Source organism: Excalfactoria chinensis, chromosome 3, assembly GCF_039878825.1.
Source record: "Excalfactoria chinensis isolate bCotChi1 chromosome 3, bCotChi1.hap2, whole genome shotgun sequence".
Classification (NCBI taxonomy): Eukaryota; Metazoa; Chordata; class Aves; order Galliformes; family Phasianidae; genus Excalfactoria; species Excalfactoria chinensis.
This window is the reverse complement of record NC_092827.1, coordinates 65,828,688-65,854,267: the sequence shown is the minus strand read 5'-3', so window position 1 is coordinate 65,854,267 and position 25,580 is coordinate 65,828,688. Positions and strand designations below refer to the sequence as shown.

The 25,580-nt window shown below is 43.6% G+C and overlaps 1 protein-coding gene across 2 annotated transcripts in view; it reads right to left on the bottom strand.

Annotated features, from left to right (window-relative positions):
- The window catches only part of SMOC2 (SPARC related modular calcium binding 2), a 130,359-nt gene extending 120,216 nt beyond the window's left edge, over positions 1–10,143 (bottom strand). For both annotated transcript variants that reach the window (XM_072331894.1, XM_072331895.1), the window contains exon 1: positions 9,495–10,143. In XM_072331894.1, coding sequence (XP_072187995.1) covers positions 9,495–9,569 — 75 coding nt within the window. In that variant the 5' untranslated portion in view covers positions 9,570–10,143. The remainder of the gene's footprint in view (positions 1–9,494) is intronic.
- Between the last annotated feature and the right edge of the window lie 15,437 nt (positions 10,144–25,580).

The window sequence follows — 25,580 nt, the reverse complement described above, 5'->3', positions numbered from 1 at the left end:
TAGTGACATTCCATTTTGGTGTCAGGTCTGACTTGGGCATCTAGTCAGAAAAACTCGGATTTGGCTCTCTTGCTTCCTTCTGCCTTCCCTGGTTTTGCATTTAGTGAGGGCAGCACTGTCATTTCAGAACTGCAGCATGGAATACCCATTCTGCAATGGAGGAAATTACAGCAGTAAGAGCACACAAATAAATATATTTCACTCCTTTGATTTTTTGCCTTCTTCCCTTCACAAATAAATCAGCTATCAGTGCATGAATATTGCCCTGTTATTTTACTGCAAACTAATGAAATTCCATTACCAAGCAGTGACAGAACTTATGCTCTGGGAGTCGTTCAGCACCTGAAAAGGAGAAACTTAAACAGAAGAGCAATTTGCCAAATGAACACCCCTTTCAAAAATTCTTTCCCTTCCTCTCAGAAATGTAATTTATGAAGTCTTTCAAGGAGGAAAAAAGATGGAAAGATAAAACCTCCTGTACAAAGTTCAGATTTGCAACTAAATCCACTCAGGCTGAAATTCATCAAAAAACTGACATGCTTGAAATCTGCTTTCCCAGGAGGATGGACTCTGAAACTTAACCCTATTAAATACAATGTGGAAAATAAGTTTTCCACTTTCTTTTATCTTGTTTGTAAGAATTCTTGTTGGTAAATGCTGCAAGAAGAAATCATATAGGTCCATGCAATGAAATGAAGAGGGCATACTCTTTCTATAGGCTATAACCTTCCTGGAGTAGAGAGCTGTATGTGTTTTAGGCCACGTTTCTGCTCTCATTCACACCTGCCTATTTTGAGCTCCCACACTAAAGACACTTTCTTTTCATCGATCTGAATTCTACCTTTTAATATCTTTTGTTGAGATTTTTCTCATTCGAGGTCCTGCCTGATGGGCAACTGAGTGACAAGTGCTAACACAAATGAAGGTTACCTGATTGTAAGCCCCTTCCAGACACAGGCAGATGGCACGAAAAATACTTGTTTCTACTTTTTTCATCCCTTTCCAGTGGGGACGGAGGAGACCGTGTTGCTCTTGCACTCCCTCCGGTGGTGGATCCCGAAAGTGCCATTGAAGAAGAGAGGTGACCTTCCTGCCCCCGTGGAAGGCTGAAAAAGCATTGCCACTGGGCTGTATTTGCAATGGAAAGGACAGGAGAAGTGGAGAAAGATGTGTATAAACTCACTCTCTCCTTTCTATCTAAAGTCTCTCATATCTTTGATGCCTGCTTCCAGAAAGTCATACATCCAATAGACCAGAGACAACTGACTAAACAAATAAATATAAGTGAAATTAGTCTTCTGTAGTTCCTTATCTGGCAATCTTCTTTTTTTTGTACCTGTACCCTAATGTGGGGATAAAGGCATCTTTAGAATTTGTGCTATACTCAGCTACCAACTTTGGTGCCAGGTTTCACTAATTTGTTTCAATAGCAATTGTGACTTCAAAAAACAACGTCTTGGTGATTTTTCACTCAAGCAGACAGCAGTCCACATGATGGCTCCCTCTGAGCAGTGCTATACAGCACTACTGGCATTAAAATGTGGCCCACAATGACAGCAGAACTTGACAAATGCAACCCTGCAGAGCTTTCACTTTGGCTGAACTATGTGGTATTCCTGCAGATGCTAGAGGAAATTAGAAATGTTTAAAAGATTGCAATTAAATGCATTGAGTAATTCCTCACCTAAGCAGATAGCCATGAAGATACATACACTAACTGGGCCAACTGACTCAGTCACTGTGGAAGCTGTTCTCCCTATGTCCTTAGAATGCCTAGCTCTGATGGTTACTCTCTTTTTAAGAGCACCAAATCTGCCTCCCAGTTCCAAATATGAATCCAGTGCATTTTCTATGCTTGTATAAAGTCAGGAGAAAGGCAAGTGCATGGCAGGAAGCACTTCATGTGCCCAATAGCCTCACTGAAATGAGATTCTCTCATTTTAATAGCACCACCCTTTTGGTGTGCCGCCACCTCTGTGTCTCTCCCCTGTATTCTCCAGAAAGGAGTCCCTGAGTCTAACCTCTTCCATCAATAGAAAGATGCCACGGCCAATGGCAAAACCTCCTGCCGCTGTAAATAGCATCACCCAGCAAAGAGAAAGGTTTGGGAATAAATTCTCTAGATCACATGATCTAGATCCCAGGCAGATCACATGCTTTCTGCTCTCTAATACTGTAAATCAAATGGTCTGGTTTAATAGCATTTCTGTTCATATAGTCAAATTATGGTTAAAATATTGTTAAATACCTTGTGTACCCACCAGAATGTCACCCTTCCTTCTCACACTCCTTTAAAGAACTAATGAGACTCAATGGCAGACTCTTGTACTCAGATTATACTCCACCATTCCTCTGCTTTACAATGGATAAGAGCAGGAGAAAGATAATGAAACTGAGTCATTGCCTTCCCTCCCTGACAACCACACATGCTCACAATCTGTTGGCTTTCTCTGCACCACGGCTTGCTATGTGGATCACAGTGAGTCCATCCTGATTATCATTAAAATGATTTTTTATCTGCCATTACTTTCATTTTGAAAAATGTACCAACCTCTCCAGACTATTTATGTGCTCATTCACTGACAGTATCTCGCTTTAATACTGAACACAAGTCAGAATAGTGATAAACGTATGAGAAATGTAGCCCCAACAAAAGACTCTGAGCACTTTATAGCAGTAATTGTATCCTAAGGATCTGTAAAATACAGCATGCAGGCTTGACATAAATAAAGAGCATTCCAGAGCAGTGGAATTCTTCTTTGTTTTCAAGTAAGTACTCTTTAGGTGCTCTAGGATAGAGTTGAAGATTTATGGCATATCTGTGACAGCTAATTTGTATGCAGTTTGAAAATGAACACCTAAAACCAGGCAAGTATATTATTACATCCCCTGAACAAATTTAAGGTAACACAAAAGAAGAAAGGATCTTTACTTGGTGTCTCAGAAGATGACAGAATAAGCAGTCCAAAGTAAACGAAGAAAAAAAGGCAGGTTTGGATACGGTTGAGGTAAACACTCTTGAGTGAGTTTTCTAGCAGCACATTGAGAAAGCCAGGGAGAGAGCTGGAATGGATCGCCTTCAGGAAATGTTTTCTCTCTCTGTCCTGACAAGAAGTCTAGGATGTATTCTCTATTAGCCTGGATTTTCAGCAGCTGATGAAATGCTTACTGGTCATTTCTGAAAGCTAATAAATTAGAAAGGGGGAAAAAAAATCACTGAAGGGCAGTTACTAACTCATCAAGGCAATTTCTTCTGCCAAGACTGGCTAAAACGTCAGTTTGCAAAACTGACTCCACATAAACTTATTTCCCTGGGTTCGTGTTAAGGCATGACAATGTGTTAATGTTGCTTTTTTGAAGACAATTCATAATTTAATACAGTAATATTAAGAAACCATCTGCTACCAGATGTTACCTCATCAGCTGAAATCCCAGTCAGTACACTCTAGGGTGGCTTTCACCTTGCCATAACCAGAGTTCTTGCTTTCTACGCACACCATCACGCTACACCAAAGACTGTAATTCAGCACAATTCCCTGCATAGATAAGACAACTGGACAAAAATTGAAATAGTGCAGGAAGAACTTCACAGTTACTTATGCTACACCGGCTCTATTCTGCACAGTCATCTTTCTTTTCCTGAAGGCAATTAACAAGCATTGCCTATGGACAATTTTTTTTCTACATCTTAAATTACCCTTCCTTTTCCTTTGGTATCAAATACTCTCTGTAAGATCAGCACTTTGTAAACTGCATTTTTTTTCCTGATGCAATTCCTCTTTTCAGGGTTCCAGACAGAGTTACAGTCGAAAGTGTCTAATCTATCACAGCAGATAAAAATGAATGCAGCGTGTATTGATTACTAGCCAGAATTTGATAGAGAAATGTCAACAGAAGCATGCCCCATGAGAACATGTGGGGCCATCAAGATCAAAACAACAAGTGTCACGAGAGTTTGATTGTAGAGCATAGCAGAGAGGAAGAGAAGGGGAGGGCAGTACTTGTACACTCAAAAACAATTTTGATAGTCTTTCTGGAGAACATTTGCACAGTGACATGGCCAGCATTGTCAATCTGGCATCTGAACTTTATAGAACTCTACCTCCAAACATAACACTGGAATAACCCAAAGTATTTCCTTCACAGAATATTTAGAAACATGTGGGGTTTGATCCTGAAGTAAACAAGCAGATTTGGAAAGCTCTGTGTCCTTAGCAAAATCTAACCCCACTACACAGCTTCCCAAAGATTGCAGGAATTTGTTCAGATAAAAATGCCACTCCCGAACCAAACTCAAACCTCCATTTGCTGCTCAAAAATAGATCTTTGATCTCCAACCTTTCTTACTCAGTTTTTTTAACTTTCAGGCGCCTCTGCACTTCCTGGTCTCAGGCCCGACAGGAAATGGAAGTACCAAAATACCGTGAAAATGGCTGCCGCCTGTGGTAAGTCTGGTCTGGCTGAAGAAGTGGAAACGCTAGCAAAGTCCTGAGCGAGCCAGATCTTGAAAAGTCTTGTAGCCTGATTTCCAAACCAACAGAGTTCGGATAGGTTTTGGATAGCAGCTAAACCTACAGAGGCTTCTCAAAGCAAACCAAACCCAAAGCTTTCAAGGAATAATCATAGCTGTTCTTCAAGGTATTCAGTGGGCAACAGTGGAAGGATGAAAATTTCACAACTGGCCAAAGCATGTGTGATTTACCTCTTTCTGTTTCCTTTGTCCTGCTCTTCCTTCCCTATTGACAACCACTTCTACTCTTTGCTTCTAGCTTTAAAATCTTCCAGGTGTGAGGTTGATTTGCCATCTCGATTATATATTCAATATAATGAGGTACAGTTTATGTTGGCTGCATGCAGAAATATTATTTTTAACAGCTGATCAAAGGTTTCACTGACTCTTTCAATAATAAATCCTCACAGGTTTTGGGTTTGTTTCTTTAATAAGAAGTGTCTTGAGAGAGAATTTATAGCAAGAAGGCATTGTTAAAAGTGCTTTATTTTCAGAGCTGATGTATCCTTGATTGTACCAATGCCCATTTGCAGTAACAATGCTATTAGGATCTGGAGCCACTTACAGTCTTATTTATGGTCTTGGTTTTTTGAGTCAAAATTAGAGTAATTTTTCCAAATGTTTGGGTTTGCAGGCGCCATCCAAACGGGTCCTTAACTTGGAAAGCTTTGATTGTGTTTAGCTTCCCTTTACTGAACTACCTTAGTGGTCCATCCTATACTAGTGAGTGTTGTAGAAGCTATCCAGGGCATTAAATACTATTGAATACTCACAAAGTATGTGGCAGGGGAGAAAAAGAAAATAATTATTCCCTGAAATATTCAGTCTCTGATTAAAGAAACTTTTAACAGGCAGAGGTGCTCATTTTGAGATGTGATTTCAAGCAAACTTTCTTCTTTCGTAAGGTCTAAGATCAATATTATATAGAGACAGACACGTGGTTCAGCACGGCTTTGAAAGCATAACATTAAATAGTTTGTGGTAAGTTACAAGTCATCAAGATTTTAAAATAAGAAACACTTGTGTCCCATTGTTTGTACAAGCACATGCACACACACAGCACAGTAACTGAGATAAAAGCTAAACCGATGGTTCCAAAAACACAGCAAAACAATGCCAAACTAAGTGTGGAGATAAACATGGTGATCTTAAACTTATACTTTCTTCAAAACACTGTGTTTCAAAGCAAAAGTACCTATAACCTCACATATTACACTGTTGCAATATGCCAATAAGGCTCAGCTATCCCCAGTTTTCCACACCCAGAAAGAAGAGGTGCGTATCGTAGAGCAGAATTGAAAAAGCATTCCAACAGTGCGCTACAAGAATTCCAGACTATTACCTGCCTTTCCATAAACAAGGTAGCAGTGAAGATATTTTGTGGAAGTTAATAATGTCTTACATTATTATTTGACACAAGGGGAGCTAAAAACAGGAGCAGCCAAATTGGCTACAGTCCCTCCAAATCTCACAGTTCCTTATGAGACAACTCCCAGTCTACCTTCCCAAAACGAAAGTCATTGTTCTGTTGCCAATGTTTGTTTATTTGAAATAATAAGTAGAATACTAAATAATGCTCCCCTCCCGCCATCCATCCCTGTGGCTCAGTTAGTAATTGAGAACTGGAATATCATGTTTCCCCCCACTGTGCCTATTTCTGCAATATGCTTCTACACAGGAGACAAGTCCAGGAGCAACTTTAGCTAAGAGTAATTTTTGACCGCAAGAGGCCAAGATTGCTACAAGTTTCAAGTAGCTTTGGGCTATGTCTAAGCCAGTGAACCCACAAATACTTAAAAACTCCTAGACCCTGGTGCATATCTTGGCTTCCCCAGAACAATTCAGCTCTTCCTTCATGCTTCTCCTTTGCTCTGGCACACAGATGGGGAACCAAGCATGTTCTGTCTGAGTTCACAGTTTGGTCAGAGAGGAACACATCATTCACTCATTTTGGATGTAGCCATGAGGACCTAAGGACCATATTCTAGACTGACTAATGCAGCTACCTGCTGACTACTTAGATAGATCTGTCTGCCAAACACCGACCTGATGGCTATTATCAGAGTTGTAGGGAGCCATATGCTCATCGCTCTCTGTGAACCTGCATTCACACGTGACCTTTTTTCCTTCTTGAGGGAAATCTAATACAAAAACATTATTCCTAATTAAACAAGGATACAGGCCTAATACACTTGCTCTACTTCTGGAGCTAGCACAGACATCAGGCTAAAACAGCTCCGAAAGTTGTTTTGCCAAATTAAAAACATAAGGACAGGTGCTGGTGCCCTCCCTGCCCAGCCATCACCCAGTTTGTCTCTCAGAACCCAGAGCTGTAGGCAATAATAAATACATAAATGTGATTCATACAGCCAGCTTCTGAAAGAATGACACTGATGCCAGGAGCCTCATTAAAGTAACTCTTGCTAGATGAAACATGAACTGTACTATCACAAGGTTGCTATAGTTCATCTTATGGCAGATTTACCACTGTGGTTAAGGAAATTGTGCCTCTGCTGTTACTGCCACCACCTGGCAAGCCACATAGCCCTCACAGAGTGCTATCGCTGGGGATAGGCACAACCTTCCCTATAATCATCCTGCAGTTTTCATGAAACTCTCATCCAGACAGAGGGGACAAGACACGGGGAAGTGTTCTGTCCCTATGGCATCTGGTTATTTTTCTTTCTAATTCTTCCAGCCACAAATAGGGGGTGGAAACTTAATCCGATGCACAGAAAAGTAGTTCTCTATCATTAAATAAGGGCACAGCAGGTGAAAAGGAAGTCATACATTTCCCTGTTGTTCCTACACGGCCTGGGTTTGGTTTTCGCTATAACTGTGCAGATCTCACTAGCGAATATCTGAGAAATGTGTGGGAAGCCTGTGAGCTATAAGCAAAATGACTGTGGGAGTGAAGAATGATTTAGTGATGGTACTTGTTGCTGTTACAGTGTTGTTGGTTTGGTTTTGTTTAAACAGGGAAGTACACACATGGCGGAAAGTAAACCTGCCTCGTGCCACCAGAACTCAAAGTTTAGTCTTGCAAGAAGTGCAGAGTATGTGTGCACGAGCGTGTATGTACTGTTTTCTTACCACGGGTGTCTGTCGGCTCATTACCCGTTTTATGGAAGGATTCATAACATACACTGCTACTTGTATGAGCTGGCCATCTCTGTAAGAAGAGCACAGCCAGAAGGAAGATCAGCATGGGGTCACTGCAGCCCAATGCCAATGTGTCCTGCTCTTCCTATGTTTGGCTTTTGCTCAAACTGAAAGCTTAAATCCTCTAGCATCAATGCCTCTTTGGTAGCAGGGGGTTGGGGATTCCACCAGTACTGACTTCTCTGATCATGGTTCATAGAGACACACACTAATGTAAGGTGCAGAAATGAGTGATGCACACTCTGGCTGGGCGAGAGGGGGAACAGAGAGGATGTAGACAACTCTGCATCAGCTGATGTCAAACACATCCACATGAGTTGATGCCATTTAATTTTTAAAGGGTTTTCCTAAGTGCCCTCAGCCAGATTTTTATTCCTTTTATTCCTTTTATTCCAGCTTTAAGGAGGCAGGCAGCCACCCACTGAACAACAATTAACATTCATCAGAGCCCTACAGACACACGTGGAGAGGCTCTGGTGTCATTTCATTCAGGGATCATTAGTAAGTGATGTAACGGCCACCATCACTCCTATTTTACATTTGGGCAAATTCAGCGTTTCTAGTTCACTTCTATGCTAATATTCAGAACATTTAAAAGGCATTTTAGTAATAACATAACACGTAGTCTCTCACAAACTTCTTTTACACGTTTGTGGAAGTGAACTTGGAATTAAATTACAGCGTTACCCTGTTAACTGGAATAAGGTACCACCTGAGGGCCCACGGGTGCTGCAAATGAGGTGCTTTAAAAGAGGGAAAAAAAAATCACTGCGCTTTCTCTGTCCCTCAGCTGGAAATGTCACACGCTCTAAAATCCACGGAGCAAACTCATTCCTTCCAGGTTTGCGACTGTCAGATTCTAATCTCCAAATCATTGCAAAACAGGAACAAAAAAAAAGAAAAAGAAAAAAGCAGTCTACCAAGATGAGAAGGCAAAACTTCCTCTGAAGAATTTCAGGTATGAGCAGCTCAGCCTGCCCCCCTCTCCCACCTCCCCCCCACCTCACCCCCCCCACACACAACTTCTCCTTGAGCTTTCCCTGTCCGCCCCCTCCCCACTGAAAAGAAAGATAAAAAAGAAAACAGCTCTCAGGATTTTACAGAGGATTGGGGCTTTTTTTTTCTGAAAGACCGAGACAAAAATAGGGTTTATTTCACTTTGCAACTGCCTGTGACTTCAGCATAATAAACTCCAAGGGGCACAGCCTTCACCAAAACACTTAGAAAACAGCTTCCAAGGGATACTCCTTGCCCGTTATGTTTACTCAAGCACTTGTTTAAAAACATTTAAGGAAAATGTTTTTATTTCTACAGATTGCATTAATTATAGCTTTGCAAACACTGTGAGCCCTACAAGAAGGCTGCACTGAACTATTAGCTGCAAACCTCAGGTCTTGGCTGGAGAAGTGGTTACGGCTTATTTAGCAAGCCTAATGAATTGGCTCACCCATCTCCACGCAGAGTTCCATGTTTAGCATCATGGAGTCTGGAATAGCCAACGAGGGCTGTTTCGAGCCGCTTTATAAGCAAAAATAAAATGAAATCGGTCAACCAAAGGCGGTCCACAAGCAGACCTCACTGCAGCGCTCTTCCCCTCTGGGGAAAGAGAAGCGGCACCACGGGCATAAACTTTGGCCCGAAACTCTGCGGAGACCCACAGGAAACTTCCACTGGGCTCCCAAGGGCCGCGCTCCCCTGGCAGAAGCGCGGTGCCCGCTGCAAGGAGGGGGAGCCGGGCGGGGCGGATGGGTCCCTCCGTGCCGGGGCAGCGGCGGCCGCCGGCTCAGGTGCGCCCCGTGGCCGGAGCGGCTGGCGGCCTTACCGTGAGTGCGGAGAGCTTCTGGGCCGGCACAGCGGGGAGCAGCTCGGGCAGCAGCAGCAGTAGCGGCACCCACATCCTGGGGCGGCGGCGGGCAGCGGCTCCGGGAAGCGAAAGAGGGGGACTCTCCCCGGGATGTCGCTCCCCCCGACGCCCGCTCTCCGGCTGGGAGGTCCCCGCTCAGGTCCTTTTCTAGTTTTTAGCCCCCACCCCTTGAAGCTCGGGGCCGGGCGCGCAGCCGGCAGTTTTCCCCCTCTCCGCGTCTGCCGGGCAGGGAGCAGCAGCTCGGAGATGCTCCCTACCTCCTCCTCCCCCGAGGCTCCGCGCCTCCGGGCCGCCCTTTCCCCCCTCCGGCTGCGTCCACCCAGCAGCGGGGGAAGAGGAGGTAAAGAAGCTGGAGGGGTGTGGGGGGGGGAAAGCTGGACCCTCCCACACCTCCCCACCGCTGTCCGCCGCCTGCGAGGGGAAGGCACTGCCGCTGCGGCGGGGCTGGCGGTGTGCGACCACGCCGAAACGCTCGTTCCCTTTTCCTCTTATCCTCCCCCTGCCCAGCCCGGCCTCCGCTTTCTCCTCCCAGACCTCGCGGGTTAACCCTCCCCGATGCTCCGGGGGGCGCCGACTTGCCCCCCCTCTACCTCAGTGGGGCTCGTTCTCCCCCGCCTCCTCCTGCAGCACCACGCACAAATCCGAGCAGCGCGGGCCGGGGGGGCTGAGCCCCGACCCCTACCAGGGACACCCGGTAGCGGAGCCCGTGGGAGGGCGCGGGGCCGCCGGGGGTGACACACGCACACGCGCTCGCACACGCACATGCACACACGGAGGGCAGCGGGCGCTGCTCGCACGGAGCGGAACACCCCGAGCAGCTGCAGGTTGCTCCGCACGCAGTCTGCGCCAGGTGAAAGCTCCCTCCTGGCAGTTTAGCGCTTTTCTCCCTTTCGGGAAGCACGTAGAGAGATTTTCTTATTTCTTCACTTTGACTTCCCCTGACTTCCTGAAACAAACCGTTTTTACTGCATTTTTGTCAATGAAGGAGTCGCCTGCTCCTCCCCTGAGACCCGCAACTCTCCTCCAGCCTGCAGCGATCTGCGTGGCTCAGTGGTTCTTTATTCTTCGGGTGCGTTTCCTCTTGGGGAGGCTACAAAGTAGTGCACACTCAGCACACGAGTGGCATTTCCCCCAGGAGTCCAGACCTGACCTCGCTGCCCAGTCATGCCTCCTGCAGACAGAGCAGCAGCCTCATGCACGGTGAACCAAGGCAGAGAGAAGTGGAAATCGACTGAAGACAGATTTCTGTGCCCTGCTTGCGATAGACACTTCTGGCTGTTCCAGATCCTGTGATGTTCAGGGCATGCAGCCAGCAACACGGTGACCATTTTGCCAGATCTCAGCCAGGCACCTAGAGCAGTAAAAAATGTGGAGTTTTCATAAGACAACATGATAACACAAAGTCTGTGAATGTCTGAATGTCTTCATAATGCCTCCTGGACTTTTTAAATGGGAAAAAGGGAAAGATAAGGAAATCATCATATGGCATTGCCCAGGTCACAGCTGGTTTAGGACCCTTCCCTCCACCACGCAGACCCCCATCAGCCTCCCTCTAGCAGCACCTAGCAAATGCTAGCAGGGATAGCAGATTGCCATTTGCTGCAGTAAGCAGAGCAGGATCTTTTTTTTTTTTCCCAGCTGTTTCCTCTCAGCTGAGAGGTGGTAAAACCTTGTGATATTGTTTCTGTCAGAACTAGGAGCGTTTATACTTGTGACCATGCTTCCAGACATCCATGCTTGTGTCCCCTCTATCTAGGCCCTGTCCTAGAGTCACACAGAATCACAGAACCCTAGGAGCTGGAAAGGACCTCTGGAGATCACATAATCCAAATCCCTGCTAAAGCAGGTTCCCTACAGTAGCAAAGGAGAGTGTCCAGGTGAGTTTTGAATACCTACAGAGGAGACTCCACGACCTTTCTTAGCCACCAGTTATAGTGCTCCATCACTCCCACAGTAAAGAAAGTTCTTCTTTGTGTTACCTCTTTATTACATCAGTTATCCTTCATGTGGACCTAGTTCCGCTCTCCTATAATCAAGCTTCTCATTCCTGTTGCCTTGTCAGTGCAGTCATTGTCATTGCAGCCCTCTTCTTTCTCCACCAATCCGTCTCAGTCTGTCTCCTTGTCCCATTCCAGGCCTTCTCATTGCCACACAGCCCTGCAGCCCCGTGGCTGCTTTCCCATCTGTCACACGCTTTGTAGCTTGCTAACCCCACGGCCATTTCACCATCACCTCAGTGTTCTGAGCACTGGTGCCATTCAGCTGGGCAAATGCAATACACAGCAGATTAAAATAATAAGTAGAATAATAGAATAAAAACTCATTGCCTAAATATGCATTATTATTTTGTCTACTGTCATTTTCCTGGCTTATTTCTCAAAAGAGATTTGACTATTCTACCTTCAATTTCTTCTTCCCTTTCTTTGCCTCCCATCCCATAAGATAACTGAGCCTAAAGAAAATATTTTTAAATGAAAATGTGAGCCCAAGTGATAAAAATACTGGCAAAGACTAAGCAAATGAAAATAGTAAAAAGCAAAGTGACTGTACCAAGCAGAGCTGCCAGTCACCACCGTGGTAGTAAGAAAACTATCTGCCTTCAAGAACTTACAGTCTGATTAGATAAGGGTGTAATAAGGGAAAGAAATGTTATTCCTTGTTATAGGTGGGGGAAGGACTATGAGAGGGTCATGTCACAATTCTTCACATGTTCATCTCTCATTTAATAAGTGGGCAAATTTCTAGGAGGTCCCCTTTGCACAGATGGCACTGAAGGAAAACTTTGTTTTTCCTTTCTTGCTCCAGTTTGAGTGGTGGTTTTATCCAGAGAGCACAGCCCTCTCCCACAGCCTGATGTGTTCTGAGTCACGTCATGGTAAATTTTGAACTAGCCACTTCCTCATCCACGCCAGGACAATGTCCAGACTTGATATGTGTTACACTGAAAGAATTAGTAGGCAAAACCTTGGAATTGTATGCAAGCTTTCTGAGGTCCTATGTGGGTTCTTGCACAATGAGACCCACATCGTCTCCTTTTCTCCAAGTCTTTCCAGAGCTGTGTGCTCAGGAAGTTCTAGAAAGCAATTCAAGTTGCTTAAATGATTGAGCCTCACCAAGTAATCCTGTACAGTTTAACAGCAACAGATCCAAATACACACGAAATAGTGCAGTGTATTGGAGCATGACAACTTCCCTTTCCTATCTTTAATCAGGTCAGAAAATGGAAAAGGAAATTATATCTTGTCTGTAGAGTTGTTTAGGCAGCTTTAAAATCCCACAGACATTTGGCCATTCTGTATTAAATTCATCAGGATGATTCCAATAAGAATGTCGGAAATTCTAACTGAGAAGGGAAGAATTGTCTGGCTCCTAGGTATCAAGTCTACAGAAAGTAAATCCTCTTTTAAGTTTCAGTGCAGCGCTGTATGCACAGGGATGGACTGCCAGGTCCAAAAAGAGCTGTGTTGTTTGGCTGAGGTATGTAAGGATTCAGGAGTCTGCTTCTCATTGCAGGATCAGCTGGTTGGCAGAAGATAATACCATTTGTAGGAAGAAATTCTTTCTCTCGTATGGTTTTCCGACACTCACTTTGAAAGAATTAGTAGGCAAAACCTTGGAATATTAATGGAGAATATTCTTGTAATACTTAGGGAATATACAGGCACTTACAGACATATAAAGAAGCACAGAACAATTATATCTGTGTTGTATGTCTAGGAAGTAACTTTCCCTCTTATGTTTCTACACTGTTGAGCACCACAAAGTGACAGAGACTGACAGGATCAGGAGAAGCACAGTTAAAAATATTGTTAAAAGGAGCAAACAATACTTAAAAGTATATAATATTATCAGTATAGCACCTTATAAACAGAAGTAATAAATCAAAACCAAATGACATCTATAGAAAGACTCCTGTGGCTTTAACATGAATATGAATGAAAAGACCAGATGGCAATACCAGACTTTAGCCCCACCATACCTGTGGCATTACACTGTATTCACAGTGCTATTCACAGTACTTGATCTATGTTAAAAAAAAAATGCTTAATTCAAAGAAATAATGAAATTCTCTTCTGCCTTATCTATTTGTGGGTAGTATGGAAGGTGGCATCCAAGAGATAAGTAGGAGGTTGCAAGTTTCTTAATCAAAAAAAAAAAACAAAACCCAAAGATGATTTATTCATTCTATTTCTTTTTTTCTTAAGTAGAAAGTGGTCTTTGTAAACTTCTCCAGTGCGCAGTTTGTTTTAACACAGCCATGAGCAAACAGCTGATGACTGAGCCATGCTCTGTGCCACATGAAATGTAGAGTGGAATTTTTGAAAGTGTTTATAGGAACCAGGAGCTGAGATCCTGTTTTGGAGAGCTAGAAAGGTGAGCCAAATCCTAATCCCAAAACACCAAGGCCCACATATTATATGACAATTAAAAATAAAGCCATCAAACCAGGCATTTAGAAAGGGGACAGAATGTAGAAATAAAGCAGAAGTCATGACTGCTTAGGAGGAACAGACCCACGCATAACTGGTTTTCCTTGGGAAACACAGTTAGCTTTGTAAAATGTCATCCTTGGGTGAGATCTTCCATTGTTAGCATGTTGCATTTCTCATGATTAAAGATTATGATTTGGAGTTTTATCACGCTTTAATGAACAGTCAGCATGATGGAAAGGACTTAATCCTTCAGGCCAATGACAACAACACCACACACACACTGCTCTGCATCTTGTAGGGTAAGAGTTAGAACATTCCCCATCTGTCAGTGCCACAGTTCAGTTGGTTATTGTAATGAAGGGAGAAGCATTGTTACTGACTCACTCACCTGACATTAAACCATCCCTCATGGTTTTGTGGCCCCTTCCACACAGATGTAGACCTTGTAACAGTGCAATTGGGATTAGGAGCAAACCCTGAAAAACCAGCCCACTCCTCTGTTAGATGAACACTCGGGATGACAAAAAAGATGTGAGCACTGATAGAGGGAGGAAATTAAAGAAAAATAAATAGCCTTTTGGAAATGTTGCTGACAAACTTAGTCTGCTCTCTGATCATCTGGAAACAAAGACTGGACTCTGTATGATTCTGAAAGCCATGGAAACAAACCACAGCTTGGAGACAGCCAGTGGGAGGAGCCCAGTCTGGGGAAAGATGTATTTATCCCCAGTGCTAGATTTACTAGATTTACACCAACGCTGAAAATCTTGCAAAAAAACAGTTGGCTATTACATGACGTGATATATTGACTGTAACATGCTTTTCTTAGTGCTAAGCAGAGTAGCTGAAGCAACACAGGGTGACAGAGAAAATCAGAATATAACAACAGAATGTTTAAGTCATAAAATATCTTTGAAACCATTGGGCACACAAGTAAAATTTGCTAGCCTCAGATTTTGTCCCTTCCTTGACCAGATTTATTCTGCTCTCAGTATCTGTTTGTTGTATGCCTCGTCACTCTACAAAGGAAGATCTTTCCATCTGCAGATAAGAAATGAAGGAGTGAACAGTTTGAATGAGATCTTCCTATCAGGATGATCCTGGACAGCTGTCAGAGATATGCTACTTCACCACCCCAAATGCGCTGCTTCTCAGAAGAGGAGGAAGTCTGTGGTGGAGTTGGATGGAAATGCTTTCATAGGAAAAGGGTGGTATTTTAGTGGAAATTTCACATGCTCCAAATGTGGAATAAAAAGCTAGGTTAAGTGAATGAGTATTTCTTATTTCCAGTCCCCAACATTGACAGTTGCATTGTGAACCATCTTGCTATTTCAGATTTGTAAACCCATGCTAACGAATAAATCGTTATGTTCACCCTCAGCCCAGCATAAAGTCAGCTTGTGGTGCCAGGCTGGCCTCCTGCGGGCACAAGGTGTTTGTGAAGGTGTTTGGCTTGGTGTTCACTGCACCGAGCAGCCTCAGCCCAGGAGCCAAAGCTTAAATGGGCCTGCTGCCAGAACCACACCGTCACAAGCCACTAGCAGAGAGCAGCCCAGGACAGGAGGGAGGCGAAGCCACCTGAGAGAACTGGGAAAGCATCCTTTGGCCTTCTTGCATCCTCCCATCTGTACAGAAACACAGGCTTTAGTCTCCAGGGCTGCTAATGTGGAAACCTGCTCAAAGACTAATGCTTTTTAGAAAGATAGGAAGTAGAAAGCAAAGAGGCAGAGGCTCACTGCTTCTCTGCCCATCTGCTCCTCTTTCCTACCCCAGAAGGCCTCAGGCAGGCTTGGTTGCCTTCAGAGGGCAGGCAGAGGGGCAGGCACTTCTGGTGAGAGAGGCATTATCAGCACACTGTGCTCAGTGCAAGGGTGGCCATCCTTCACCTAACTTGGTTCTGCTTTGCAGTGTATAGCAGAGGCTTGGAGTGTCTTGAGAGAGTCATCTTTTTTTTTCTTACCTTTAGAAAGAGGAAAAAACTGACAAGCGGTGAGAGAATCTTAGTTAAGCCTTCAAGAAAAATACTCCAAATTGTCAAAAAATACTTGCTTGTTCGTTTGGTTTAGTTTTTAAATTATTTTAATTGGCTGTTTGTTTGTTTTTTCCCAGCTGGTAAAAACAGGTAAATCTCCACAGATAGCATGGCAGCAGCAAGCGTGGCTCCGTTTCTGCTTTTAACCAGCTTGTTCCTTGTGGATTTACTCAGTACTGCAGAGGCTGTGGTTTTCACGGGCTTCCCATTTGCCATAGCAAAAGCTACTGGCTGCACCTCCTACCACCAGTTTTGTTACTTTTGCTGACTACTAAACTAATTAACAATCACACATCTCGGAGAACATGTTGGTAAGTGCCAAGGTCGCTTCAAAATCCTTTAAAAATCCTGTAGCGTAATGTCAAGAACTCAGCTGGGCATGTGTTGCTTTACCACTTTAGAGAAAGGACAATATTATTTTTTTGTTTTAAAGCAAGGCAAAAAGCAGAACGTTTTATGGGTTTTGGCAGACTGGTCTTTGTTGCTAGCGTTTCCCCTTAGGCTGAATTAGTGGTAAGCTGCTGGCTGCCTGTATCTCTGAGGCACATGGAAGCAAAGCATAAAGGGAGGTGGCAAGGAGACAAATTTACAGCAAGCACTAAGTAGAAAGACATCATGAACAACTGAAGAAGGGCTGTCTGCTTAGACAAACAACCTGCCCAGGGTTTTTCAGTGTGGGGCTGACGTGAGGCAAAAAGTTCATTTCTCAGAGCTGAAGAAACCTTTTCTTTCTCGCTGTGGTTTTAAATCTCTGACAGGCTCCATAAACATTAATCTATAAGGTGTTTAAAATTTTGTGCCTTAGCAGAGATCTGTGCGGGTTCTGTGGTTTGTATTTATTTCTGCGGAGTGACTGTGGAATGAGAAGAAAGATTCTTGCTTTTGAAGTGTAAACACTGGCCCACTTGAGAGACAGAGATATGAATTACACTAAATATTTAGTAAATGATTGGTTTCAACTGGGAGAATAAAGTACTTTGCATTGGAAGAGATACAGAAAAAGAGCAGGAAAAAAAATCCAGTTTCGTAACTATTTTTCCAAGAAAGAATGTGAAACACTATCTGTAACTGGCACCTTGTAACCTTTGGGTCATATGGCTTTTCCTGAGCAACAACAGCTGATCAGAAATTCTTGTGTGAAATATGACTTTGCAAGTGCTTCTGTCAGAAAACAGCCAGTATGCAAAAGCTGTGTTCTTCATAGAGGCATTTCAGATGCAACATCATCTTCCTTGAGAAAGACTTTTTGGGCTAAAATGTGCTTCTGTTGAAAATCAGGTAAAGTTCTGCATCTGAGACTAGCAAAAAAAAAAGGCTGCTTTTTGAGCAGAGGAGAGCCTGCTTCCAGTTCCTGCTTTGCCTGACTGAAACTGAGCTCTGCCACCTTCCGTCCTAATAACCAGTTTACTGAACTGTCCTGAAGCAGCTCTGATGGATGAGCATAGAAGGACAGAGAGAGCTTTTGGCAGCCAATGGTGGCAGGACTGGGGAAGTGTTTATGCCAGGTGAATGTCCCAAGCAGCTGGCTAATGTGGAGGCCCTGCTTAATTTCTCAGGCAGAGCTTTTTTTCAGGTATTCTATCTCAACAACAACAACAACAAAAGCCTTGCAGTGGTGTTGGCAAAAACTACTTGTGTTGCCAGGATGTGTCGTTTCATCCTTGGAAGCAGTGCACTGCTGGGAGTTGCACCACTCCTCTGGGGATTATTGATACAAAAATTCCAGCACAGACGTACTTACAAACTCTTCCTTGCGTATTTATTTATTTATTGCCTGTGAAAAGGAAGGAAGGAAGGAAGGAAGGAAGGAAGGAAGGAAGGAAGGAAGGAAGGAAGGAAGGAAGGAAGGAAGGAAGGAAGGAAGGAAGGAAGGAAGGAAGGAAGGAAGGAAGGAAGGAAGGAAGGAAGGAAGGAAGGAAGGAAGGAAGGAAGGAAGGGAGGGAGGGAGGGAGGGAGGGAGGGAGGGAGGGAGGGAGGGAGGGAGGGAGGAAGGGAGGGAGGAAGGGAGGAAGGGAGGAAAGGAAGGAAGGAAGGAAGGAAGGAAGGAAGGAAGGAAGGAAGGAAGGAAGGAAGGAAGGAAGGAAGGAAGGAAGGAAGGAAGGAAGGAAGGAAGGAAGGAAGGAAGGAAGGGAGGGAGGGAGGGAGGGAGGGAGGGAGGGAGGAAGGGAAGAGTATTTGAGATCATTTGGCATTAACAGTTTTTGGTTTTTGCACATTTTTACAGAATCAGTAAATAGAAGTTGGCCAATTTCTGTGCCTAAGCAAATATTCTAGGGTACTTTGTAGGACTGGGGCTGACAGTAGGTTAGAGGAGAAAAGCAAACAAACAACAGTGTTACTTGTCTTTGAGATTTGTTGGTGACCAGCCCTATTAACTGGGAAAAAAAAAAAAAAAAGAAGTGTTGCCTAATTCCAGTAAATTGTATTGACTTCAATTACGATCCTCTCATGGATCTGAGGAGATTTGGCTAAATAATATTATCGGTGCTCTTTTGCTTACAGGTTTTGCATATTTCATATGGAGATGTCTAACTAAATATCAGATAGCTGATCAGCTGCCACCATGGCAGTCAGCATAGATCCCAAGGCCAGACTTGGAGTGATTTATCTCAGCACTGCAAAACAGAGGAAAAAAAATGAGCAGAGCAACAGAAAACAGGTCTGCCATTCCAAGGGGCATTACAGTATGTCTGGACTCTGCAAATGTCCCCTGGGCAGCTTGCCTCTAGTGGAGTGCCTGAAAAACTATGTTTGTCCCATGGTTTGGTACATCACTGCCTAATCCTCAAAATTAGGATAGCTCCAGAAAGCAGGTTTCTGCATACAGCCAGGCAGTGCCTAGGAACATCAGCACTTCTTGAGCCACTGTTTGTGCCCCGCTATGAAGCTGTTCCTGTTTCCCTCCTACACAGCTCTGAGCTATTGCTTTTCGTCTACTGTGCCTTCCTCTAGTGGGGAGGCAGGATTTGGCTTTTCTCTCCAAGATGCCTCACTACTACAGGTGCCACTACAAATATTTTATTAGTTCATTTTCAGAAACCCAAAGAGTGAAAGAATTTTAAGTACAGCTGAACATTGCTTTACAAATGCTAGGAAAGTTATGCCCAGCCTGGAACTGAGCTTAGTTGTCCCAGCTGGCAGGAATGAGGATAGTCCTTTTCTCTTTCAAAGATGAAATTTGTATGTCTGCCAACTCCCTGCAATTACAAGCCCCAAAGAGGGTCTACTCCAGTGTAACTAGAGATCTATGGACTTTGGCATTTCATGTATCAATTACCACTTAGTGCTATATCACCAGGCCAAGATGGGAATTTCCTTTGTGGGGAGACCTCTTTTATTAATAAAAGACAAATCACGTTCGTTCTCCAACATCAAGCTCAGCTGGCTCATTTATTTTCTGTCCCCCAACACAGAACTCCAGTTGAATGCTCCTGGGGAGTATCCAGTCTCTCTTGCTGGTCTCTTTGCTCTCATTTAATTCTGCCTTCAATACACACAGATTTTTTTTTTTTCTCGGTGCAGCTAATTCCCATCCCAAGAAAACTAAAGACTGTTTCTTAATAGCCTGCTAAGGTTGCTGTGGGCTAAATCAAGCAAGGTTCAGTCTTCTGGGCTTGTCCATGCTTGTCCATAAGCAGCAGAGTCATGTCATACCCACAGCATGTGAAAGTGAGATTTCAGGCTCCTGATTCCTGACTGACTATTTATTGCTGGTAAATTTGCAAAAATATATTGATGTTTATAGAAAGAAAAAAGGGGAAAAAAAGGAAGGGAAGGGAAGGGAAGGGAAGGGAAGGGAAGGGAAGGGAAGGGAAGGGAAGGGAAGGGAAGGGAAGGGAAGGGAAGGGAAGGGAAGGGAAGGGAAGGGAAGGGAAGGGAAGGGAAGGGAAGGGAAGGGAAGGGAAGGGAAGGGAAGGGAAGGGAAGGGAAGGGAAGGGAAGGGAAGGGAAGGGAAGGGAAGGGAAGGGAAACCTGCCAACAAGTTGTTCTGCTCTCATCTGACTAACCAACATTGAATGCTGTCTTGTCTTACTGTAGGTGGCAACAAAAATAGCTTTAATCTGGAATGTCACCGATACAGATGTGCAAGTTGTGTAATCGGGTATTACAGGAGAACTTGGTCTTCCACAGGCTCTTAGAGACTGCTTAGGGGCTCATATAATGCAGATAATTACTGCTCCTCGTGCATCCACCTCTTTTCATTCCTGCCACTGCCATGTCCGGATCTACTGCTGGAAGACAAGTCTTCTCCTTCCTGTACCTGAAATGCTATCATGGAAGACTAGGAGAGAGCAAAATTATGAGGAGCAATTTCTCAGAATTCGTATGGTCCTCAGGAGGAGCCCCTGACTCTTGTGCTGGAGTTCAGCCTCTTCAGAGGTTCACACAATACCATTGGAGCAGCGAGTGCTGCAGAAACTGGGAATACATTTAATTTTATACCTGATGGGTGGAAATGCTGTGGAATAAGGAATTTCTGGAGGACATAGGAGAAAGAGATACATCAGGTGTTACAAAGCAAGCTAGCTGCCCCAATCCCTGTGTACTCAGGGGCCTTCGTTCAGCACTCTTCTGTAACTTTTCTCTGAGCATGAAGCTAAAAGAGAGCAAAATTATGAAACCATTAGAAGAGAACTGAGTCAGAGCAGAGGTTCTTTCCCCAGATATTGCCACTGGCAAGACACTGAAGCTGTTCAATGAGCAGCAGAACTTGTTTGCTTCTAGCCCGTTCTGCAGCTGATCTCCAACCACAGCTGTCCCTGCTGTCAGTACATTCACCACAGGTCACACCTCTTTACTGTCTCTGGTGTCTGCTGAGGCAGTTGAACTCCTGCCACATCTCTTTTGTGCCTCCCTTTGAACTTCTCTTGAGTACCTGTCTGGTGACATGATGTCCTAAAAGGACCACAATCACTTCAAGCCTCCAGCTTTCAGTCAGTTTGGGCTGGAGTTAGCCAGCAGGGCTCAGAAGAGAATGAAACGACTGAGAAATACAGTGCTAGTAGATAAATCTTGTTCCCATATGAGCAGCCTAAAGAATTGTATTCACATAAGCCATAAGTATGGAGAAACAGTCTTCATGTGTTTGCCACTTGCCAGTTAGAAACCTCTGTGTGCAGTGATTTACAGTTTGTTGCTAACCACACTCTCATTGAGACTCAACATTATTTCACACCAGAAGGTTTTTGCAGATTTTGAAAACATTTGGTTTTGGTCCGATGGGACTTCTGAATCTTTCAGGGGGTTACTTGCTTTGGGTTTTGTTCCTTAAGTTTAGAATTACAAGCTGTATCCCTTCCCTTAACCTCCTTCGCCGCTTGTTCTCATTATTTATGAAAATATGGATATTATTTTCCATGCTCATAAACATTTTTCTTTTTATGTACTGTAATCAGAAAGGATTTATCTGGCATTTGAGGAGTCAGCCTAGGTGGGGTCTGGGGCTCTGTTTGTACTGGAGCCTGAGGTCCACAGCTAATTTCGAACAGTTGAAAATTAGAAGGAAAGTGCAGCTAAAGTTTCAGTTGGTTTGTTTTTTGAAGCAATCATAGATAGGCTCAAAACCCTGGTATGGTAAAGCTTCTTCCCTTGACTGCTCAGAGCGTTCACTTAGTTTTGTTAACTCGTAGCTTCAGTGTCTGTCCGTGATGTTACCTCTGTGGATTTGCCCAGGAAAAAAGAAGCTCTGGAAAGTTTATGTTAACAGCCTAGAATGTGACAGGATATAGAGCTATGAGCATCTCTATAATGCTATTTGAATTGTGCATTGCAAATCAAGATAATTTGTACCTTTACGGGGTCTTGTTAGGATATGATTGTATATCAAAATGGTAACGTTTGGCGAGATGCAATCACTCTTTGACTGCTAAACTCCGATCACATAACCCCTAAGCCAAAATTATGTCACAAGATAATAAGAAATGGACATTTTCTAGAGGTTGAAGATAAACATTGAATATAAAAAGAAGGAAGCTTTCTTTCAGGAATTTTCATCACTGATTTCATCCTTGGATGAAGTACTTTCATGCTACTACTTTAACACATAGAAAAGTATCACTTTTTACCATGCTTGTGGCCCAGTCCATCACTTGCGATAATCCACAACAAAGCTTCTCCTAGCAAGAGCTGGCAAAAATAACAATTATTCTTAGTAGCATGAGCATATATTTTCTATAAAGTACATTTCATGTTAAGTGATAAAACTAAAAAATACAAATGTTTTGAAATGACTTCTGTTGTTGTTGTTTCAAACCAAGAATCCCCCAAGAAATTTCAGTGGAGTTGAAAAATTCCCAGCAAAATGTTTGATTTGGTCAAAAAGCCTCTTCAAGATTGGATGAAAGTATTTCAAGCAGTTCTACTGGAGACTCCAGATTGTGTCTTCAATCCAATAAAAACTCCATTTAATGAAAGCCATCTGCAAGTCATATCATTGTTACTCCTCACCCCATTCTTACTGCTGCTTGAACCATCTTTCTTCTGGCAATTTGTGTCAGTGGCCACTGGTTTCCAGCAGAAGCCTAGGAGTTAAAGCACCAGTCCAGCAAGTAAGATGTTCTGGCTCTTGCTGCCTCTTGCATTAGCTCCTGCTGCATGGCTAAGCCAGTGGTGATCACTGTACAGCTCATTTTGCCCATCTAATAAGAGGATAGTATATCTGTCTGCCAGGTGTGTCGTAGGAACACAGCACTTGATGTTTGCGAAGAGCTGTTGTGGTGCTGTAATAGAAATCCTGCAGAAGGGCAGCATTTCATAATGAAGTTACAGCGGATATTCATGTAACCATGCTCAATGTTTCTCCAGACTAAAATGTTTTATTCAGAATGCAGTGAAATTAAATGCTGGCTAAACTGGCTTGAGAAATCTCAGTCTTTGTTCCCACCCCTGTGCTATGTCTCACAGCCCTCTTGTTTGTGCTAGGATCTGTTGATGGGACCACACTGTACTTATCAGTACATTGACCTAGAAGAGAAACGATGTTGATCAGGCGAGACTTCATTTTGGCTCGGTAAGTTTCCTGCTCTGGTTTCAGCATCTCCCAGAAAAACTTTGTAGAGGCACAACTGACAGGGCAGTGAATTGCAGTACGCAGACATGGACAAGCAGATGAGATGGGCAGGAGTCCTTAAACTGATGTCACCAGCAAACCGCATCACTAAACTGTATCTCAAACGAGCCCTCTCTCTGTTTTAAGTAAGTGGTTCACAGTAGTAGCTCCCTCCACGCTAAAAAAATGACAGAGTGCAAAAAAATGTATGAAAGATGGGAGAGAGGAATCGTAGTGATTCCCTCTGCAGAGCAGGGGACCCAGAGACACTAAGAGTAAGTGACTCACTAAAAGCGGACCAGACAGTAGTTAGAGAGCAAATCTAATTACAGCTGTCCTCTATCTCAATTAGAAAAGCCCATTTTTCTTCCTATCCTGCAGTATCCATTTGAGAGGGCTTTCCAACTATTTTCACTCTTTCTACATCTCAAACATACCTTTGACACAGTATCTTCGACTGAGGTATCCTAGTGAGGACTGGCAAGCAACCTGTAATTCTACAAAGATCAGGGGGCTGTGTATGGCACAGGAGTTCAGAAACTAAACCAGGGCAGTTTGCTTGGAAAGTAATTCATTTTTTTGCACGCACTTAAAGTCCCACAAGGAGAAGAAGGAGCCTTTGAAATAATGATCTCCATATATGTTGCCACTACTATAAAACACTCCCGTTAAAACAAACTGTGAGAACTGTTTGGAGTAGACTCCTGGTGAGAACGTCATTATTGCGGCGGTCTTGTGAAGGGCGCTTCAGATGTGTCCCTGAGGGTCTCTCTGGGTGAGTGGGGATCTGAGCTGCATGCCTGGCTGGCACTGTACTTTTTAAAGCTGCTCCTCCAAATGTTCAGAAGAAGTTATTCAGTTGCTGCATAACTAAGGGGACGAATCTTATCTTTCCATATCCCATGCTGCTTGTTTTTTGTTTGTTTGTTTGTTTTCCCTTCTGAATAATTTCAATTTTAGAATATATATTTTAGATTTTCTTTAGATTCAGCTAGATGCCCGTGTTCCTGAAGAAGTGACCCTAAGGTCACTTCTGTGTGTTTTTGTGGTTATGCACAGTTGTCTCTGGAAACAGAGAAGGGCTGGCGTGGCAGCAGCACAAGGCAATTCTCTTTTTCCTTTATCTCATCTCCCAAAAGAAGAAAAACAAATTAGAGAGACAAATACCAAATTCTTCACCATCATTACCAAACATCATTGAGCAAAAGGTGTGCCTCTTCTTGAGAAGGGAGGGTGTTTTCCTCCTGACATCAGAATGACAGCTCTAACTACCCCATGCATTTGTGATTTGCTTTGGAAACTTATATTCACACACGCAGAGCTAGGAACTGGAACAGCTTAATGAAGAAAGGAAACCTGTCACAGATGTAAGTGGCAGAACAAAAGGTTGTGAGTTTCCTCTCTGCCACCACAGACCTCTGCATCGACAACTTTTTTTTCAGAGCAAACTAGGAAAGAAAAATTCCTGAAAGTGAATTTTTGTCTTATCAAGTGTGATAACATCTGACAAACTGTACAGACTTCCCCATCTCCCTTCCCCTCTCTTTTGCAAAGGTTGGGGCTAGGCCAACGACAGAGTAACAGGTCATTGACCTATTAGCCTCTGTGATCATTTTACCTCAGGCCCTGAATGATGTCTGCAGACAGGTCCATTGGGAAAGAGAGCCAATAAGGTCACCACCTCCCCACTTCCTTTTCACTGCTATCTCTGCAGCAGCAACTTCTCCAGGCTGGTGAGCTTCTCTCACTTATCCATGAGTAATTGATGTGTTGAAAGTTAAGCATGTGCTTAAGTGCTTTGCTGGAGTGGGGCCAGCACATTCAGCACCTGGGAAGGTCTAGTCCTGGGCAAAGGAGGGTCCAGGACAGAGCATCTCTCTGTGTCTTCCCATGGAGCTGCTGAGGAGAAAAGGCTTGAAAACCCCTGTTCAACTTGGGCTTCTGCCTGCCAGTCCAGCCCAACCTGGGGAGCTGTATGCTACCTGTAAGAAACATGCAGAAATCCAAACTGTTTTAGAATATAAAAAGACGATAGCTATTTCCTCTCTGATTTCCTAAAGAAACAAGTATGCATGCTTGTTCCTTTAACATCTCAGAGTAAAGAGAGAGCACAGTGAGTTTTTACGCCTCTGCTGTTTCATATGCAGCAGTGTGTTAGAAGCACCCTTCTTGATACAGCCAACAGTAGCATCACAATGTTTAGATATATTTATCTGGAAGGCCAAGAGCAAAATTTTGGAGACCCCGGAAGATTCCAGGAGCTCCTGAAGACACCAGTGCAATCCAAAATCCATTACTGTGCTTCAAAGGCATCTGTACAACATTATCTGTACCAAGCAACTGGGATTCACTCAGACTGTTTGTCTGTGAGAAGACTTTTTTCCATTGGTTTTCCCATTTCTACATCTTGCTGAGGCCAAAGCATGGCTGAAGTAAAACAACAACAAATTTTACTTTTAATTGTGGATGCACCGAAATAAGCAGCTTTTTCACTTCAAACTGAGGCAGAAATTGAAGCAAACACAGTAGTG